The sequence below is a fragment of the Cyanistes caeruleus genome, chromosome 17, assembly GCF_971803275.1.
Source record: "Cyanistes caeruleus chromosome 17, bCyaCae1.hap1.1, whole genome shotgun sequence".
NCBI classification, from domain to species: domain Eukaryota; kingdom Metazoa; phylum Chordata; class Aves; order Passeriformes; family Paridae; genus Cyanistes; species Cyanistes caeruleus.
The window spans coordinates 9,702,354-9,716,957 of record NC_141717.1 but is presented as its reverse complement, the minus strand read 5'-3'; the positions used below and the strand labels follow the sequence as shown (position 1 = coordinate 9,716,957).

The window sequence follows — 14,604 nt, the reverse complement described above, 5'->3', positions numbered from 1 at the left end:
AATTTCAAAGAGCTTTGCCTGTCCTGTCTCATTTCTCATGCTCAGAGTAACACAACATTGCATTTTGAAATTAATATATAGGAAGTCTGTTTTTGTCTAGCAGAAATCTGTACAAACACTCACAGACAGTATATACTGCTTTTCAGAGCACTACAGATCTGTGTGTCTTGGAATATTGTCAGAAACGCGAAAGTATCAACCTTGTTGGCAATTTCCCTACAACTGGTATCACTCTGTAAGTACACCAATATGTTGCACTGCTGTAAAGAACAGTAATTTCTACTATGTAAGGGGAGCATTGTTTATATTTTCTTCTAGGGTTACATTTTTCCCCTTTTCCTACCCACCTGTGTCCCTGCTGACAGAGGGAAGCTGGCTTGGGAAGAATACACTTGCTGCAGTTATCTTCCTGCAACAAGGCAGCAGAGACACAACTGCAGAGAGTCACCATCTATTTTCTGAAATCTGGGCAGTGACACTTCTCTTCAAGCACCTGCAGTTCCACTGTTTAAAAAGCTGAGCTTCACTGCTAAAAATTGCACAGTTGGCCTTATTTACCCAAAATCCATTGTCAGCTCCACTACTGGCTGCAGCTGATGGTTTAAGGAGATGCTGGCCAGGCCCACATTGCCCCCTGCTCCTGCTTTCCTCCAGAGGTCACAGCCCTCAGGTCTCTGAGCCTCTTGCACTCTGTACTACTTGCAGACAACTACAACTTGTAGATGTTTCCCAACCTCATTCTGTCAGAATGATCTGATGGAACCTAAAAAGGACTTTTACATGTTGGATCATTTTGACAGAAGGGGATTACAGAGTAACCATGCAGAGATGGAAGCAGAGAACAGATAACCTCCAGCAGATGCTGGAGGAAGCTGAACCTGGGCTGGGGCCAGTACCCTCTTCACCTTCCAGTTTTCTGCAACCAAAACAATTTGTCTTACTGCACCGTAAGGCTTTTTTTCCTTGCTGAACCAAAAGTATGTTTGGGAATGTCTGTTCCCTGGCAGCGCAGGCAATCACAAAGCAGCAAGAGGAGGTCACCCCCAGGGAGAAGTGCAATGGCAACAACAGGGATGGAGCAAAGTCTGACTTCTCTGCCAGCCCACACTGGCTCAGGCAGGGCTGCTCAGAGCTCTGTTAATGCCCCAGACCCAGCCAGAGCACTGAGCTGGCTCCAGCACAGTCCTCTGTCTGACTATACTTCTGGTAAAGACAAAATGTAGGTGTGTTTTTTCCTCCCTAAAATTTCCCACTGATGGGTGTGTCCCTGCCTCTGAGAAGATGGAAGAAGGAACTTTATTCAGCCAATAACTGCCTTTCAGTCAGTTTGGGTTTACCCCACAGTAAGCTATATTTAACATCCATGTAGACAGTTTAACATGCCAAGCTTAATTCTCAGCAGGGCAATCAACAGCCCCTAGTACTGCTTGCCGATTTTTCATTTATGAAAGAAAAGTAAGAAGCAAGCAGAAAAGCAATTCAAAAGCTAAAACACTTAATTATTTCAGCTGCCAATAACTCAGAACTACTTGCCTGTTGACTCTAAAGCAAGGGCAATAGTCTTCTATCACCACCTCACATTATTTTTCCAATAAACCATAGATATTCTCATGGCAGTAGTGATATTGACATAGCACAGTTATTTTAGAACTGCATAGTTCAATAACACCAAATCAAATTACAGATTTAATTTTCCTTCACAGATAGGATAGTTACCTGCTTGGCTTTTTCCTTCAAGGCAGTCAGCTGGGAGCTGTTAAAACCTGAGACAGCCCCAAGAAGCTCCACATTTTTGTCAAAAGTCCCTGGGTCCATGCATTTCAGTTCCTGAACTGACCAAAAGACATTTGCTTCTCCTAATTTAATTATTTCATTTGAAGAAGGAGCTCTGGTTCTCAGGCAATCTGAAAAAGGTCAAATAGCAAGAGTTTTCATTAAAGAGATGACAAAATAAATCAAAGCAATATTGATATTTAAGAGAGCAACAGACTATGAAAATTAACTGCTGCTGATGTGATATTGATAAATTAATTATTTTGTAATTGAAGAATTTAAAAAATATTTATATTACTAATGTTCTGGATATAAAACTAGAATTTGCAAGACATTGGTTACATTTTTTGTACTCCAAAAGTGCATGCTGGACAACAGCAGGCATACATTTCAGAACAGTTACAATGCAGGATGCCACAATAAAAGTAAAATATGGATGTGTGCAATACAAACTACCAGTATCTTGCAAGTTTCTTTCAAGTCTAATTCTCTAAAGGCATCAAAACCCAGGTAAGGGCTTGTTCTGAGGTAAAGCCACCATTTACTAGGAACCTTGATTCAACAGGAGTGAAATGCAAATGTTTGGGATGACCCTGGTGGAAGTTCACCAAGAAGAGTTTCAGCCGAATAAACATCACATTCAAACAGTGAATCCAGCTCAACAGGAATGTAACAGACCTGAGAGGTCCTTGCACTCTGAAATGCCTGATAGAGATATATCTTGTAAGACTTGTCTGACATTTAAACAAGATGAAGACAGAAGCTGGATGTGTCAGAGAAGCACCGTGCTTGTTCGTTATGTCAAGCCTGTTGTTAAAATGTCAGAATCTAGAGAGGGCTGTTCACTTACACAGCACTGTTTGGACAGACAAACTGCCTTTAAAATATCTTATTTACAGTCAGGCTCTGGGCCCATGCATTATCAAACTAGACAGTTTCCATTGTGTGTTTTAACAAATCCTAGTCTTTGTTGGCATAATCTACCTCTAATGTTGATGGAAAGCAGAAATAAGAATACTAATGTGGTTGTTTACTGCTCCCTCTCCTGTCAGTAATTTAGGAAAACCTTATTAAATAATTATCTAAACCAAATAATCCCTACATGTCTTTGGATATGGTCATTACCAGTAAAAAGCATGAATTTCACAGATGCTGTGCCTCAGCTAAGCTCCTCCAGATAAATAAATTAAAGTGAGGATGTACAAAGTAGATTTGTACATTGAAAGGAGGCAGAGGAGGGATTTATTTGCATCAAAGGAAGCTGCAGTAGTGGGTAGAACACTGAAAAGATTGAATCTGTTGAGCAAATGAAAATGCTGTTCAGCTTCCACTGTACCAGCTGATCTTCTGCTCTCCCTTTACCTCCCTCTTGTGTAGCTGCATTGTTTCCCTTTCCCCTGCTGCAGAAGGTCAGCTTTTCTCATGTAAATGCTCCCCATCCAGACACAGTGCAGCTCCCTTCCCCAAGTCATGAAAACCTAAGACTTTGTGTCCTTGAAAAAAAACATTGATTTTATAATTTTTAACACACCAGATACACTGATGAAATTAAAGAGGGAAATACTAATTAGAGTTTTGACCTGACGTCACTTTCCTCTTCCTTTTGCTATACATTTAGTTTGACAAAAACCATTTATTTACATCATAATATCTCAGTGCTTCTGGTGAAAAATCTAAATTTTCTCTAGCACTGCCACTGCTGTCTGGTAGCATCTCAGACACAGTTCCCAAGGTTTGCTTTTCATGTTCCATCTTGCCTTAAGCACCTTAAAACCTTTGTTTTTAATCTTGATATAGACATAGAAGCAAGAACTCTGTAACTGGTAATTGCTACTGATATTAGCATTAGTTCACAACTGGTCTGTGAGAAACACAACATAGCATTGGTGACATAAAATGCATCGATGTTATTCTGCATCAATGTTATTCATCAATGTAATTTACATAAAACCAAATTTTTTCGTATGATTTACAAATCAGTAATTAAACTTCATTCCTTATTGTGTGAGCTGTATGGAGCTGATAAGATTATGTCTGGTAACAGAAGTTCAATACCAGAAGCACTTCCTGGAGTAGCACAAACAATCCTTCAACTTCTCATCTCCCAGATTCCCTCCAGCTCAGCTTGTGCACCCCAAGTGAAGACTGAGGAGCCTCCATAGCCTTGGAGCCAAGTTATCCTTTGACAAAGACTATCAGCTTTGCTGGCAGGTTTGCATTGGCCTTGCATTGCAGATGAGAGAGCTCTGCACCTGCACTGGACATGAGCTGGGCTAATTAGAGAAGTCTCTGGGATTCATGCAGATCCAGAGGCTTAAAAAAGAACACATAAGGACACAGGCAGACTGAAATACCTGCTGCTGAACCTTTAGTCCTGTGGTCCATATCTAAAGAAATATGGCTTATGATCTGCTGATCTACTTGTTGAAGAAAGAGTGAATTTCATGCATATAGGTTAACTGACACCCTGCTATTTCACCAGCTCAGTCCTGCTTTTGTTAGAGCCTGATGACTGTGTAATCACTCCTCTGATCAACTGAGGTCATGTTTTGTTTCAGGCTATGAAAAAACTCAACCCTTAGAACTCCCTGAACCTCTCTCTGCCTATGAATACAGCATTGTAAGAGGCAAATTCATTCCCAGAGACACACAGTCATCATACAGAGTTCCTGCTATACAAGCAGATGGATTTCCATGGTGGCCCAGAGGTTGCGGAGAGCTTGGAACCTCTATTCTGTTAGGCAGAGAACCAAGGAGGAGATTTTCAAAGACAAAGGCAGACAATATCAAACTCCTTGAATACGTTTGGGTCTAAATTCTCATTGGTGCTTTTCAAAAGCTTCCACCACAGCAGGATTGTTTTCCATGGCACAGGATGGCACAGCTTAAAAATTCTGCCTGGGTGAATTTCAGATAAGAGAAAGAATAGTTTTCATTATAATAACAGAATATAGTCAGAGTATCTATCTTATATAAAGAAAATGATGCATTTGTCACCAGATATTCTAATAGATTAGTTTGGTTGTTAATTAAAATACCTTTTAGACAATTACAAACTCTGTCCATTTGGACAGAAAAAACACAGTGCCACCACTGTCAGATTTAAGAACAGATCAGTCACCATATGCTCATGTCTGGCAAAGGATTAACTATGTGCAATCTTTTGGCACAACAGTAACTTGTCACCTTCACAGGTTTTTAATTCAAGGGGTTTCAATTAGATTACAAAGTAAAAATTAAAAAAAAAATAAAAATTAACAAACCTCTCGAATTCAAATAATTCATCTTTTTCCTTTGTGCACTCAGAAAGATCCCAGGAAATGCTTAATTATGCAATCCTATAATTAAAGTGTTTCAGCAACTAGTGCATTATACAACTCTGATGAGCAGCAGAATGAAGATTCTCACTGTTTTTTGCTGAAAGTCTGTAAGTTACTCAATACTTCACTTTTTTTGTTTGGTTCTCAGAATGCATACGATGACAAAGTGAGACAAAGTCTGTTTGAATTGTACCATCTCAGCCCCAAATGGCAGCACTTTGCAGAGGCCCTGGTGCAATACTGACCAGCTCTGCTGAGGGACGAGTGGATGCTGCCAGTGCTGTTGGAGACTGACTCGAACACAGTTGATAGAAGCTCTTCAGCTGAAGAAACTGGTCCAATTGTCTTTGCTATTTGTAAAATGATATCTAGGAACTTCAAAAGGAAAGAAAAAATAAATAAGGCTTCTCTTCCTTTTAAAACCAATCAATTTTTGAAGAAAGAGTTGTGCAGACTTTAGCAAAGCAGGGGGTAGTAACAGTTCAGTCTTGTCTCATTGTCCAGATGTTCCAGAAAAGAGTAATTGGCTGCTACTGAAAGGGTCATCAGCACACATTTGAGGGGGAAAAAATGAGGAACAAAGCAAATTCTGAGCGATTCTCTCTCCTGTATGCCCTCTCAGCTTCTGGCAACACCTGAGCACTGCCTGATTGGCATCTGTGTCCAGCCTCTCCTGGAGCAATGAGCTCCACCATTTTGAGCTTCATTTCTCTTATTTTAAATTTGCCAGATAAGTATATGAATCGAGGATAGGGACCCAATTAAATTATGAGAAATAACTTTGACCTGTTTGCCCTCTTTAGGCTTTTCTGACCTCTTTCCTCCACCCTGCTAGACACCTTCTTTTCCTTTGAAGAGTCTTATTCTAGCTGGTCAATTATAAGCATTATTTTCAGTGGAAAAGCTACTGACTGTGTTCACATATTTCTGCTGAAGAGTGAATCCCTCATTCCAGTATAGTTTATTCCTATGCATAAAATAATTAAGATTATATGAACTAAAGAGGGCAAGGAAACTACAAAGTGCAATGCTGAGGCCATCAGTTATTGTTACTTGTGCTACACTGGCCTCAGGGCAAAGGGCCACATGAGTAAATGCTAATTTGATCAGTATTATCCCACTAATAACAGGATAAGAAACACAACTTTTATGGTTGGAAGGCAGGAAGATAGAGTAAAGAGCACTGCAAGGTGTAAAGTACCAAAAAAGAGTCTGCATCACTATAGATGCCCCTTTTTCCTATGTGACAATGTACAATTTTCATTGTACACATGCAAGTAATTGTTTATAGTAACATTACTCAAGAAGAAATCTCTCTGATGGAGTCAAGAATATGTGAAACATTTAACACAGGGTTCTTTGACAAAAGAATTATTTACCTAGTTCAGCATTCAGGTTACAAAATTTAGACTGCATTATGACATTCATAAATCCAAGTTCTAAAATATCTGTTACAAATTTAAAGTTTTTAATAAAAGCATACCTTTTCAGCGAGGACATTTAATTCCTCTTTTGACAGCAGAGCTATGAATGGTCCAACATCTAATGTTGTTTCTGCTGTCCAGTTGTTTGAGGAGCTGAAAAATATTTTAACAAAATGTTACAATAATAATACTAAAACTTCAGTGTTTGTATGATACTTTATTACACAGAAAACACAGACAGTTCTATGCCAATGTGATGATTCATTGTTATAAGCATCAGATTGCATTTTCTCATCTCGCTGGACATGGGGCATTAGTGGAATTCACAATATAATCAGAAAAACCCTTCAAATATGGTGGTGATGGAACTCTCCTTCAATAGTCAAGTGTTCTTAGCATTACAGTCTTTGAACAGGGAGAAATAATTCTTTCTTTGAAAGAAAATTTACTGTTTTCTGTCAGTTCATATTGCAATAGTAGTCTGCAAAATGGTTATCAAAAGAGAAGTAGAAACATCATCCAAATCTGACAAATGTTAGTCAACCCATTTGGTGGGGGACTTAATAAAGCACTTAGATCTAAGTTATTTTCAGCCTGAAAGAGCCTACAGAAGAGGATAGTAACAAATTTGTTACTAGCTCATGTTCCTACAAACAACTTTATTTGCTTTGTTGCTCCACTATGAGGATGTTTAAATATCTTCAAAATTAAATGATATAAAATAAAGTTAAATCTTATTTAGCACAGTGTGCCAAGATTCAATAACATTAATTTGTATGAAGATCAATGCAGGGGTGCAATCTGCTGGAAAATACAGCTATTCTATCACAGAAAAATGCTGACTAGCAGGAAGCTGAACAGCATCTAACGTGATTAGGTGGATTAAGTCACGGACTTTGGGGCTAAGGGGTGGTTAGAAACTGCACATCCAGTCTCCCTTTTCAAATGCAAGATTCTTCTAAGGGAATATGCAAGAGAGAAACAGTATATTCTTGCCAGACAGAGGATGGCTTTGTTCTTTACACGACTGATAACCAGTGAGGTTGCATTCATCCTCCTATTCTGAGTCCTTAGTGACATCCAAAATGCCGCCTAGTCTGCTGCTTTAGATGCTCGAACTTTATATCCCTCTGCTTCTTCTCTGCTCTCTCCTATTGCCACAGGTGCCTGCAGTCTTCTTTACTTGTCTTCTCACACCAGCACACCAAGTATCCCACTTCTATTTTCCCATTCTTTGCATTCTTGCACCATTCTCTGCTTATAACCCCTTTCTCTTGCCAGGCCAGTGAGTCTATTTGCCTGCCCCCCCAAACATTACATTTTCTCTCCTTTTCTTCTGGGACTTAACTCATGCAGGGTGCCCCTGGGGTTGTATTTTGTTCCACAGTTATCACATTACACACAAAAACAGAAATGTCATTCTAGTGGAGAAGACCCCAAGCTTGGGCAGTGACAGAAGGTGCTTTGTGCTGTTTCCACTGCAGTTCATCTGGGCAAAGCAAATGCTTGGTGTTTGCATGGCCTAACCATCAGCATGACCAAGGTGGTGTATCCAATACCTTACCCATATAACTGAAGGAATTTGTATTTAATTTCAGTCTTCTGCTCATGGCTGAGCTGTTGGCAAAGTTTGAATTGATGCAGGGCTGCTGCCATTGCCTTCAGGGACATTCTGTCATGTAGAAAGGCTGGAGGTAAGTGGCAGATTAGATTTCCAAGGAGGTCAACATCATATTCATCAGCAATGGAGCTGTTCTGAAACAAGAAGCATTTGCCCTGTTGGCAGAGGTAACCTTGGCTCTTGCCCTGTACCATTCAGCTGCATCACAACTCATTTAAGCTCTAAGGAACAAAGACACAACAGTTTGCACTGGCAACTTAATCTACAATTTCTGCTGAGACTGCCTTACATTTTTTGTTTTACCAATCCAACTGGTGATATTTCATAAGCACTCCTCAGAGCTTTCAGTATTCTTTATTCCATACTGAATCACACATAAAGAATGTGACCACCCAGCACCTGCAGAGCACCTGCTCAGCACCTGCGGAGCCGGGGCAGTTCTGTCTGGCAGCACAGCCCTCACCCGGCCCCTTGCAGCAGAGGGGCCCCAAGCTCTTGCTGTTAGAAGGCTGAGCTCTGAGGGGTTTCTCAAGCAGCTGCCAAAACACTGGGGATTATACAGCTGGTACTGTGTGTAAGGACAGCTACATCAAAGAACTAGTTTCCCCTAAAACCTGGGGAGTGCTGCAGCTTCCTGACAGCAGAAGTCACAAAATCCTCCTGGTACCACCACCTCTCCCCTGAAGCTCTCCATGCCACAACAGCTCTGCTTGGACTGGCACTGCTTGGACCCAGGGCAGCAGCTCCAGGTGCAAACTGGTCAGCTCCAGGCTGTCCTGGCCAGCAGTGATATTTTGTGAGAACACTTTGTAACATGCATGGAGTCAAAGAAAATTGCTAAGCAAGCTATAAAAAGGTTTACTTAAGGAATGAACAATAAAATTGATACAGCACATAAACCCCCTAAAAGAATACAGATGGATGGGTGAAGAACTCATGTAGGTGGTGACTCTCTCCTCCTCCATGGTGTCTCCTCCTCTGCTGACCTCTCTCAGCCATACCCACCAAGCACTCCTGTACTTTTTGCAGAACAGCATCCTTTTTGTGATGGCTTGGGTTCAGAAGGTCCATTCCAGTCTTCCCCAGACGTTCAAGGAAAGGGACACACAAAGGGCCTGTAACGTACTCCAGGTACTCAGAACTGCAGAAAGAATTCAAAAGGTCTCAGAATGCAAACCTGACCTTCATACACCCACCATCATACCCATGAAGTCTGTGATGACAGATATATTTAGAGACAAGGCTGGACTTGAAAAATCATAAACCAGACAGGCCAAAAATATTGCAATTAACCCTTGCCTTACTTCAACACCCATCTTCTTCCAGTCCAGCAGGACTTGAACTGAACTTCAAAAAATGGCTAACAATTATAAATAGCTTCAAGTGGATGAAAGTGCTCTGAGATGCTTTAACACCATATGAAACAAGACTGTCTACAGGTCAGAAGCTTTTCTCTTTCTCTGTTTCACTAGGAAGAATTCTCAGATGAATGAAGATGTGGTGGGTGGTCTAAGGACCACAAGTAGTCTTAATCCTGCCAAATTAAACAAAATTATGCTCCTCTCCACAGAGACTGGCAGACAACCTTTGCAAACAAAGCCACAGCCCACATCTGCACAGCCCAGGCTTGCCAGGCTCTGTAGGCAACAGCTTCAGTAAATTCTGATAGTCCTGAACAAGCAACATAAAATTGCTGCCAAATAACTGAGTGCTGCAGTTTGTAGGAAGCCTTGCATTAAAGTCTTTCTATTATTGTTTTGTAGTTGTTAAATAGAGTAAAGCCTTTTCAAATGGAATACTTTTCTTACTTTTTTCAGTTAAGAAATATTCCACAAAAAGAAGGGTTCTCAGTCCCTTAGGCACACAGAAAGAAAGAGAGAAAGGGCAGAAGAAACAGAAAGTGATAAAGAGATAAGGAAAGAAAGGAAGGAATTAACAGGTTTTACAATTCAGGAGTTCTCATCAATACATAAGTTTTTTTTTTCCTAAGGAGAAAAGCTGTCACTTATAAGTTTTGCTAACTTACACAAATGTCTTGAAACACACTGGAATGTTTCTAACCATACAGAGCAATATGCTTCAGCAGTACCCAGTGGTTTTGTCTTCTATATCCACTCCCAAAAAGACCCCTAAACAAATAAGCAAACCTAAACCAAATAAGCCTACCTAGGGGGAAAAAATCCACAATGGTGACAAAAATGTGCTGTACTAAAAGGCACAAAGTATAACCAACTTTGACTTGAGACAGATTTTGCTTACATTCAGTGATCACTTCGATAAATTACCATTTATTTGAATCATCAGTTTTTTCAGGACTGTGGAGATTATTTGAAAAGTGCTCAGAAGGTAAGATGGACTAAGATGTAACTCACGGAAGGGCCAGTAAGAGGAAGGGAGGAATGGATGCATTGGAGACTTTCCAAAATTTCCAGGCCAAACAATTAACCTAAAAGCAACAAAAATTTAGGATCTTAAACCCTTTTATCTGGCTTTTATTTCACTTTCTTTTTGTAGACGTCAGAGATGAAACATTCTATATTTGGGAACATGAGAACATTTGTATGCTTCTGAAACTTCAATGTATTTCCAAACAGATTACTCATGAATTAACAAGTCAGAAGGGATGTAGGAATTTCTTGCATTTGTAAGTGACAAATCAAATTGTCAAAATGAAGTATGATAACAGACGAATTCACACATAAAAGATTTAAATAAAATATGCTAACAGACAAGTTGAGACATACAGGATTCTGAAAAAAAAACAAACCCAAAAAGCCAAAGAAGAAATAGAAGGAACCAAGTTCTAATCTATCTAATTTGGATATTGTGTAGTAGGTTTATGTACATAAAATATTTTTTAATTTTTTGTTTTGTTTTGTTTTACCTGATATGGAGAAAGCAGATGAATATTCATTTCAAAGAATTTAAAATTGTTTAAAAATATGTCTGTGTCCATCATTTCAATGAGCTGACAAGTTAGTCCTTTCACAAGCTGTCCTGTGCTGATAGGAAAAGCAAATTTTAATCTTTTGAATATTTAAGCAGGATCTAGTCCTTACTCCCCACAATCCCATCCTAAGACACAGTTTCTTCACCTCTCCCATTTCTTGTAATTAAAAGGCTCTTGAAAGTAAAAACGCTAACAAATGGAAAAAATATCAACTAAGCCTTAAAACACCCAAACCTCTGCAATGCTTTGATCCTGATTTTGGTTTTGAATACCCTTTTTAATAAGGAAGGTGAATTATCCTGTGGTATCCAAGAATGAATAAACGTAAGGTAATACATGATAACCACATATTGTTGACCTCAAAGTTGCTCTCATCAAAAAACTAGTCTTAAACCCCATTTCAAAAGAGATATAGTGCATACCTTAGAAGGTCAACAGGATAGTTTTTCTTGGACACTAATTCATACAGATACAAAGCCTGAAAATAAACCCACCATAATTAAAGGCAACTTTAGTGAATCCAGTTTTAAGAGACAGTAACTGGTGCATGGTTTTTGTACTCTGAGCTCTTTCATGTACTCTAAAGGTACTTTCATGGTCTAGCTTAAGCAACCAAAAGGTTTGGCATCCAGTTTGGCTGAATTTTTTCTGCACAAGACAAGCCATCACTGACTGGCATTATGGGATGATGTTAAACCTGTACAAGGCTCACATGCACTGTAAAACTTAGGTCTGAAGGGAGCTCTGGAGATCATCTGATCCAACCTTTCATCTCTCTGGACCAAGTCAGAGACTTTACATGGAAATGTCTAATATCCAGTACTGGAAAGAGAAAATTTACATGGCTGAAACCTGTGGGTTTAAATTCAGCATACTAATGCTTCCTTTTCCATAGTATTGTCTCATAGTACTGCCTGGGCTCTAAATGCCCTTTGGTGTTTATGTTGAGATATAATTGGGGCAGTTCCTTCCTTTTACCTGTGTTCCTTGAACACAAATATATTACACCACTTTTCCAATTCTCCCATCACACTAAATTGCAGGGGAATGGAAGCATAACAATTTTTACCTGGCTGCTTCTTAGTTCTTTTTCTTTCAGCATTGAAGAATTAAATCCAGTTTGCTTCCATAAACCAGAAAGAGAGACTTCTTTAAAGAAAGATCCTTGTATATCTTTGACTGATGAAGAAAAATCTCCAGATGCAGCTACCTAAAAAGAGAAACACAGAAATACATGGAATTTCTGAAGTGATGCTTAGATTTACAGGAATTTGCCCTTCTGTCTACTCTGTAATATTTCTCTTAAGAGGATAAACGAAAAACACAACAGTATTAAGAACACAATGGAAATAAGCAAGAGGAGAGCCTTCAAAATACACTTGGTGATCAGAAAAAAAAAGCAGTGGAATCATTAACCATTGAGCTAAAGGACACATCTTGGTTTAATTCATGCTCTACAGCTCTGGTTACTGTGCTCTTGTACAGACAGAACCTGCCACACACTGGAGTTTGTAATCACCTTCCTGAGGATGCCCTGCTGCTGTGCAGGAGATAAGTCAGACAAGTACTGGGACGTTGTGCCTCGAATAATCTGAGCCAGCTCCCTGGGGCTCATGCTGTGGAGTGACCGGGTGCCAATTCCTGTCACCAAGGCGCCCATTTGGCTAACGTTATAAAATGATAAAACCTGCAGGGAGAGCAGCACAAGCAAACAGGAAGTTTTCTTGAGAAAAGCGGATACATCTACAAGCAAAAATCAGTAAATAAAGCAAAACTATTCTTGTTAAATACTTAATACATTTATTGCCTGGGAATGCATTTTCCATGTCTGCCCACAGAACAAATGCCTGAAGTTTCTCAGAAGTTCCTTTTCCTGAAACTTCAACCAGGACCTGATTCCTTGCATTACAATATATTTGAGTATACATCCTGGTATCTCTGATCATGCAAATTCTGCTTAGAGCACTGAAACAGACAAAATAATATATACAAATGCCAAATCCAAATATCCATTCTGTTACTAGAAAATTTCTTTGGGAGTACAATCTTGGATGCTTTTATTTCATTTAAACACATTTTTCAGGCCACTAACTAAACAGAATTTTTGTACTAAACCTTTCAAAATCTACAGTTATTATTGAGAAGAAGCCATTTCACTTTTAAAAATAGAAAGTAGGAAAGCTGTTACCAGAGGTACCTTTTCATAAGAGAGATATTTACTGGATAAAATCATAACTTGGCTTTTTGCCCACCCAGAGACTTGGTTTAATGTTGCAACAGCATTATGCACTGCTTCAGGTGACAGAGATTCCAGCTGACTAGAAGTTAGTCCAACCACAGCATCTGACAGAGATCCAAGGGTATCATTCAATGTCTGGTTTTGCATGGCAATGTTCAGGAGTTGAGATTTGAGCTAAATCAAACAAAAAGAGCAGATCAGAAGTAAAAATCTGCCAAGAACCAATTTCCATTACCACCCAAAACATTAACTGGAATCTCTGGAATATGCATTGGCAAATATTCACACACTTCATAAAATTTCAAAAATAGAACCACAGTTGTGAAAGGAATATGGAACAGGAATAAGAATGAGCACTCAAAATGGGTTTCTATTCTTTGCATTCTCAAGAACTATTTTCCCTTGTTTCTTAAGTCCAAATAATTTTTCACTCATTTCTTTCCTTATTTAAGAAGAACACCCTTCCTCCTATGTTTACAGGATTACGTTAGGCAAGAAGAACAAGTGTTGTACACACCTCATGAACCTCAGCCTGGAAACCTCTCAGTTGATTGCATTTAATCATTTGATGAAGTAGAGCACGGGCCACAGCTGCATCCATCTGTTCCAGGTCATCATAAAAGCAAACCAACAAACCCAGCCTACAGAGCAGAAATACATTAGCTCCCTTCTGACATAAAAGGTGTCACTGTTGGGAAACGGAAACACAACTTGGTACTCTCTCCTTATGATCTCAGCTTGAGCCATTTCTGTTTGTCATGAGTGCTTCAAACTGCAGTCTTTAAAACTCAGCCTGTAACAGGGGTATGAGAACATGCACTGGCCTTTGTATTCGGCTGAATTCTGTCTGGACTGTGTTTGAGAATTTACCTGTTCTGGTTCCATTAGTCCATGGCTGGATTGTCCCAGTTAATGACTCCACTTCCCTTGACAGGATAATCTTGAAAATGATGGAGGGCTATTACTAAGTCTCTAGAAGTGTCTTGCTGGGTTCTTATCTGGTTTGATTGGATGTTTTCAACTCTCAGTCCTGCTTGGATTTTACATGCAATACAACTCATTTGTGTTTCAGAGCAGCAGCTGGGGCACAACATGGCCTCTTTATAATTTTAGGATTAAACAAAGCCTACTATATTTCACATCAAACACAGGACTGGCCAATGGATGAAGACCTGCCCAGTTCAACACTGGTTAGGAGAAACCACACTGAGGCTCAGTTGTGCCAGCACAACTTGCAGTCTGCAAGGCAGGGTTTTGAACTGTGATAAATTTCCTTC

At 39.5% G+C, this 14,604-nt stretch overlaps 1 protein-coding gene across 12 annotated transcripts in view; it reads right to left on the bottom strand.

The window, feature by feature from the left end:
• Positions 1-14,604, bottom strand: part of OTOA (otoancorin) — a 38,853-nt gene that overhangs the window by 10,596 nt on the left and 13,653 nt on the right. For all 12 annotated transcript variants that reach the window (XM_086854743.1, XM_086854751.1, XM_086854749.1 and 9 more), the window contains 12 exons: positions 13,845-13,968; positions 13,286-13,501; positions 12,608-12,775; positions 12,158-12,298; positions 11,511-11,566; positions 11,023-11,140; positions 10,511-10,584; positions 9,144-9,279; positions 8,082-8,272; positions 6,577-6,670; positions 5,339-5,468; positions 1,717-1,904 (listed from right to left, as the gene is read on the bottom strand). In XM_086854743.1, the coding sequence (XP_086710869.1) occupies positions 1,717-1,904; positions 5,339-5,468; positions 6,577-6,670; positions 8,082-8,272; positions 9,144-9,279; positions 10,511-10,584; positions 11,023-11,140; positions 11,511-11,566; positions 12,158-12,298; positions 12,608-12,775; positions 13,286-13,501; positions 13,845-13,968 (1,636 nt within the window). The remainder of the gene's footprint in view (positions 1-1,716; positions 1,905-5,338; positions 5,469-6,576; positions 6,671-8,081; positions 8,273-9,143; positions 9,280-10,510; positions 10,585-11,022; positions 11,141-11,510; positions 11,567-12,157; positions 12,299-12,607; positions 12,776-13,285; positions 13,502-13,844; positions 13,969-14,604) is intronic.